The sequence below is a fragment of the Nanorana parkeri genome, unplaced genomic scaffold, assembly GCF_000935625.1.
Source record: "Nanorana parkeri isolate BGI_ZX_2015 unplaced genomic scaffold, ASM93562v1 scaffold357, whole genome shotgun sequence".
In the NCBI taxonomy this organism is placed as follows: Eukaryota; Metazoa; Chordata; class Amphibia; order Anura; family Dicroglossidae; genus Nanorana; species Nanorana parkeri.
Genome location: NW_017306625.1, coordinates 892660 through 899579, shown reverse-complemented (window position 1 = coordinate 899579; position 6920 = coordinate 892660). Strand labels below are relative to the sequence as shown.

The 6920-nt window shown below is 38.3% G+C and overlaps 1 protein-coding gene across 1 annotated transcript in view; it reads right to left on the bottom strand.

Annotated features, from left to right (window-relative positions):
• The window catches only part of LOC108788875 (TCR gamma alternate reading frame protein), a 24698-nt gene that overhangs the window by 13864 nt on the left and 3914 nt on the right, over positions 1-6920 (bottom strand). The window contains exon 3 of the mRNA XM_018558768.1: positions 2311-2404. Coding sequence (XP_018414270.1) covers positions 2311-2404 — 94 coding nt within the window. The remainder of the gene's footprint in view (positions 1-2310; positions 2405-6920) is intronic.

Below are 6920 nucleotides of genomic sequence, written 5' to 3'. Positions count from 1 at the left end.
GGGGGGGGGGCGGCCCCTTCCAAAGCTAAGGCTGGATACTTCGGCTCTTTTGTGAATAACCGTCTTAGTAATCCCAGCTAATTTCTCCTAGTTTTTCATTAAATATTTTTCATATTAAGTTTTCTTTTGAGCTGCATGCTCAAATGCCTTATCCTGTGTATGTTAGAATTTGTATGAAGTGTCTCTTAAGTTGAGTTACTGTGACTTGTTTCCCAGCAGGCACAGTAATACACAGCCCTGTCTTCCTCATTTATATTCTTTATTGTCAAACTTGAAATATAACCAGCCTGATACTTGACATTACTAAACCCTTGTCTGTAATTGGCTTTTCCTTCAAATATGTAGAGGATACTTTCCAATCCTTCATCGGATTTCTGTCGATACCAGTGAAGTGGTCTTTTTTCCAGGTCAACATCCATAGTGTTGCAAGTCAACATGGCAGATTTTCCTTTAGTTACAGTTAGTGAAATTAAGGGTTGGTCAATTGAGATGGCTGCATATGCATCTGGAAAATATAATTTTTTTTGCTTCCATTAGTAATATATAAAGAAAAAGCTGAATTTGAAATATCGTAAAACACTACTAAGATTTAAAGGTATAATTAGGTATAACATAAAGTGTTGACATTCTTTGGCAGGTACTTTTGTTGGATCTTTCCTGTTATGAAAAAAGATATTGCAATGTAAGGCACACATATTCCACAAAGTAACCTATAGTGACCAGCAATTGCCTTTTTCATTTTTCCGAATGAAATGAAGCTATACTGAAATCTGAAAAATTATAGTTTGCTGTGGGTTATGGCACTTTTTTCATAATTATTTTTACATTAATGTTTTCAAAATAATTATGTGCATGTAAAATAAACACAATGGAAAAAAAACCTAGATTACCTTACTGTAACCCTAAATTTGTAATACCAATGAGGTAGTTGTATTAATATGGATACTTGCTTTGCTGGATAATTCCAAACTGTTTACAATTTCAGAAGATTACGCTGAAATTACAACATTGTGCCAAATATCTGGTTTAGAAGAACAAATATTATACCTGACATACGTAATGTAAGGCAACATAGTTATCTGTCATAAATACAGGGCCCGCCACTGCTGACCTCCTTATGAAGAGCATTTTCACTGACCCGGGGCACACGGACAAGTCAGAAGTTATCTGTTTATTTGTCCTTGGCAGTTGCCTAAACCCTTACCTGTTGCTGAACACGTACCCCCCATTTCACTAGCACCAGACCTAACATTTACACAAAACCATTTTAAAGCAACAGGTCAGTTTTACAGTCAGGCAACAAAATCAGCAATCACAAACTTTATGGTTTCCAACATGATAGGTAATTCTCAAAGATTCTTTTTTATGGAGAACATGTCCATAAGTTATTTTAAAAAAACCCCCCAAACAACAGAAACCCCCAAACTCTATACTGGTTAGGCATAGAGAAACTATTTAATATACTGTACTTACAAGTCAAGAACAGGCTTATGAGATGTGCATATAAGAATGCCATTGTACAGTTTACAGTGTTGAAATGGTTTTGATGATTACACTATTGCCATATATTGTGTGGTATTGTACAGCATGTGATACTGTGGCTAGAGAGCTGATTCAATTGTGGTTAAAATATGAAATCTTCCACTACAGAGGAAAATACATTTGCAGGTGCAGCATGCTTTCTCTATTGTAGATGTTAATTGAATACAACCCACAAAATACTTTTTTTTAAAGTGTGAGATTAAGACACCACTGCCTCTGACTGCTAGTCTCGAGTTTACTCTTTGAGTTAAAATATTGTGATGTCACCACTGTGCTTGCTCAGGAGGCTCTAACATGAGGAAGCATGAGCAAAAGTAGCCTCTGTTCTAAGATGGTCATCCCAGCACAAAAACACAGTGTGGACCAAGGCATTGTAAGCCTGTAATTGGTAAAAATCAGCTCTAGGGAGACCACAAGCAATACTGGTGTCTAGCCCTTTGCTCTCTACCTGCCATTCTTTAGGCACAGCTTCAGTTTTCCTTTGCATAACTTCAAACAGTGGAACCATAAACTAGATTGCTAACAAGGACTGTCCAGGTTGTATATAGTCTATTTAATCAGTACATGTAAACCATCAACCAGATGATCGCAGGGCTCTGTTACCCCATGTGCTTTCTTTGTCTGCGGAGCCTAGCTCAAACCAACACCAATAAACTTGGAGGTCTATGGCTAGTGGCTAGTGTTTTGGCCCCTGCATCTATGTATGCATCTAACAAGTTGCCGCTTTATGAGCAGAAGCTCTGAGTTCCATTGACATGTTCCTAATACCTGGTGAGGTTATCTGGTCTGTGCTTTCATTGGACAACAGAAAGTTGAAGCCAGTTAGTTGTGCTGCAATGCTTATGTACCAACAGGGAGCATGCTGATAGGAAGAAAGAGCACAATGACAGAGAGATAAGCTAATCAAGTTACTGCTTCTCTTTCACTGCCTTTTCATGAGAGGGAAAAGCTGTATTATTTAATTGCAACAGAGCAAAATCAGATCTCCTGTGTTGCGTGACTGGGGTGTACTGTGTAGAATAGTTATTTAAATATCAGAAGTAAATGGACAGAAATATAAATCCTTTGGCTGGTAAAGCAGCTCTCATATATGGATTTTAGCTGTGTATTTATCTGATTGTTTGGAGTTCAGCTTTAATGTCCATGTTACAATGATGGTCAGTGTAAATGACCTATTACATGTATGATCAGTGTCAGTGCCATCTTACATTAGTGCTGAGTAAAAATGCCCTGTTACACTGGTGGTGGTTGTTAGTGCCCCCATTACATTGGTGTTTTGTGTTAATACCACCTTTTGATTGGTGGTCAATAAAAAATACCTGTTGTATTGGGGGTCAGTGGAAGTCAAAAGTAAAAATGCCCCCTTAAAGAGTTTTCTATTACGAACACCCTGTTACATTGGTGTTCAGTGGGGATAAAAAAAACACCTCCTTTTATTGTTGTTCAGTGGTAAGAATTATGCCTTCTTACATTGGTGGTCAGCAACAGAGAAGAATGCAACATTGGTAGCCAGAGGAAATATACTGTATGTGATCTATGAATGGAGAAAATACAAGTCCCATCAGCCACTGCCGCAAAGGTACTTGTAGTTTCAATTGAATACAAGTGCGGCGACATGCTGAACTAATTCACAACTCATGGAAGGGAGGAGCATAATTTTGTCTTTCAACCTTGGGTGTTCAAAAACCTTGTCCTGACACAGGGGTTCATTTTCTTAACTACAAATAGGCTGTTATCTGTGCATGGGAATTTTCCCTTAGCTTAGTGAATGAGGTGAAGTTCTGCTGACTTCCACCATACAGTCATGTGCAAGCAAAATACTGTGTTTTTTTTCTTTTACTTGCACATGATTTGATATTACTTTGCAAAGGGATTTTTACATTTACTAAGCTAAGGAAAATGCCCTAGCAAAATGAACAGCCTATTTGCCTTTAGTAAATGAATCCCACTTGGTGTGAGCTTTTAGCTGCTGAAGTACTCTCACTGAGGTGATTTTCCTTCGCAGCTCTTTGGTGCAAAGTCATGTGTTTCCTAATGCATCTGGTATCCAAATGGCTGGTATTTTAACCACAGATAACAAGCAGAGGCTGCAGACCACAACGGTGCTGTTGGCAACAGATACATTAAAAGAAGCTCACACTACAGAGCTCTTTCCATTTGCTGCCTATTCATGTGCTTAAGTACTGTCCTGATACTAGCCAATTCCTACTAAACATATACCTGAAGTCTATATTTTGAATACTTTTGGAATACATGGTTGTTGCATCCACAACCACCTAAGAAAGTTATAAAAATGCTGCTACTATATTAAAGTCAAGCAATAATATAAAAGTATAACTATGTATTACACATGCAAATTATGCGATGCCAGCATGCAGTGTAACTGATGTTGTCTATGAGAATTGTCCTGTTTATCTGATATCACCTTTGAAATCACATAAAAGGAGGCCCCTCTGCCTACTAAACCGTACTTTAAAAAAAAGTATTTTTGGGGGATAGAAACATGTCCCCTAGAGCAGTGGCCAACTCCCCATGTCCTTTGTTAGTCACTCCCTGGCTTATTAGCCTAGAATTGATTTTCAAGATTCAACTCCCCCATGACTTCAATGGGGTTCAGGTTAAAGTTTGCGATTTCCAGAATTTATGATGAGTTTTACAAAGGATTTGCGAATCAAACCCAGGAACATTTGTTCATCATTACAATTCACACCTTCAGTCATGTAACTAAAACAACTAATATATATTTTAATTTCACTATGGTGATTGGCTTATCTAAATGGTTTCACAAAGTCTTATACTGCTCATCATGTGCATCATTTTGCCATATTTTCAAAATTAGGAAACAAATTTTACATGTTGCTCCCTGTTCTGTATAGGCAATCTCTTCTGCAAACAGAAACATAATACAGAAACATGCCACATATTGTAAACAGATGGTACCATCAGATTGTACAAGTGCTGTACAATCTTTTTCAGATTTACCAAAACCCTGTTTAGTTTGCCCTGGTGACACTTCCCTGAATTTGTGGACCCACTTTTTCTGACTGCAACCAGAGAGAGATGACTGCTCCATTTAAAAGAGAACTTATTCCCTGGAAGTTCTTTCATACAATTCCCAAGATATGGCTCATCATCCTTTTGGGCTAACAACATTAGGTTTTTAGCTTTATCTGCTTGATATAACCATACTGATGGTGAACAAAAGAGTGAAGTGCTTCTCAGGATGTGCAGTCTTATTGTGGTCCCCAGTTGCTCCCCTGAGGGCATTTGAATGCGAGAGATGAAACTGAGACACCATAGACTCGATACATTTTTTTTTAATTTGAACAACATTGGTATACATTTACATTTACCACTTGTCTTGAAAAAGAAGTTACCCATGATACCGAAATGCATTGAGAATCACTATATGGGTGATCCCTTCCTAGTAATCTGCTATCTAGGAAACATTAAAAAAACGGAGGGCCTCCATAGTGTGAAACGGTATTTAATGTAAAAAAGAAGACAGTTAGGACTGTACTTACAAAGGAATATTGAATTCAGGCATGAAACAGCGATGGGTGTACGAAATCACAAACCGAGACAATCTGGAGAGAAGATGATACAGCAGAGTCCTCTGCCCCCAAGTGTTCCACGGGTTTACGTGTTTCAGAGGTCACGCCCCCTTCATCAGAACCTCAGAGGTTGAAGTTTGTTTTGAAACATTTTGTTGAAATTTCACCATTTTAAAAGACATTTAAAACAACACATGTTGTTTTTATGGACACTATTATATTTTGTGTGCACATTTTACCAAGTGTATAAGCTTTTATATTGATATATGCACTGACCATTTGTTTTACAGATTGATCATGTTTAGACATTGTTTGGAATAATAATCTATATGCACATTTATTAATTATGAATTGTACTGGCCTGCACAGAGTCCTGACCTCAACCCAATACAACACCTTTGGGAGGAATTAGAGCAGAGACTGCGAGCCAGACCTTCTCGTCCCACATCAGTATGTGCTGATGTCAAACATTCCCATAGACACACTCCTAAACCTTGTGGACAGCCTTCCCAGAAGAGTTGAAGCTGTTATAGCGGCAAAGGGTGGGCCAATTCAATATTAAACCCTACGGACTAAGACTGGGATGTAAACTCCCGTTGTCAGTAGCAGGCCGGACTAACCATTTAAAAATGATTTGGATGCCCCAGCTACTATATTTATTGCTGGTAGAACAAATAGAACTTTTAAGTTCATTACTACCCTGTTTAGAGAACTTATATGGAAGGGGAAGAATCCAAGGATTCGGTTAGAATACTTACAACATCCCAGTGATCAGGGTGGGCTAGTAGTCCCAAACCCATGGGTGTATTTTGTGGCAGCGCAATTTCAACACTTTATGGGATGGGACTTGAATGGGGCAACAAATTCCTCATATAAAGTTTTGGCAAGTATGTTTGAAGGGGTAGACCAATTAATAGCATTAGAAACTCAGGCATATATAAAGAAGGGGCCTGGGATACCCTCAATGAAACTGAAAAACAAAATATGGGGACTGAGCAAAAGGATTATGGATATAGAAGGATACACTAACTACACTCCCTTGAGGGCAAATGATCAACTGCCTGAACTAATTATGGTACATTACAGGGTTTTTGTAACTGGGATAAACTCGGGATAGTCTCATTAATGCAACTATACTCGGGGGGGGTGTTTAAGACATATGACCAACTAAGAGTAGAATACCAATTGGAGAATAAAATGTTTTTTCAATATTTGCAACTAAGGCATGCGTTGAGTGCGCAAGCTTTGGTTCCAGCAGCATGCTTTGCTCCAACTCCCTTGATAGATCAGGTAGTTAAAGCTAAGAAGTCTAAGGGGATAACATCCTGGGTGTATTACAGTTTTTTAAAAAAGGAACTAAGGAAATTTCCATTGATATGTAGGGAGCGCTGGACAGAGGATACAGGCATAATTGATGAGGAAATATGGAGGGCAGTACTTCAAGGAGTGCAGGATGTGTCTCTTTCTTTATCACATAGATTAACCCAATTATTTATTATACATAGGGTGTACAGAACCCCGGAGTTTTTATACAAAATAGGGGCCCGTACAGACCCAAACTGCGCGAGATGCAAGCATCAGGAAGGCACACTTATTCATTTATTATGGAGATGTCCAAAATTAAAAAGGTACTGGACAGGGGTGACTGAATGTTTAAATAGAATATATGGAAATATAGTGGATACTAACCCATTAACATGCATTCTAGGAGGTTTCAACTCTGACTATCTAGATTATAACAGCATTTTGGCAATAAAAAGGCTACTGTTTCTGGCTAGAAGATTAATAGCAGTCAAATGGACATCGGAGTATCCCCCTACAATT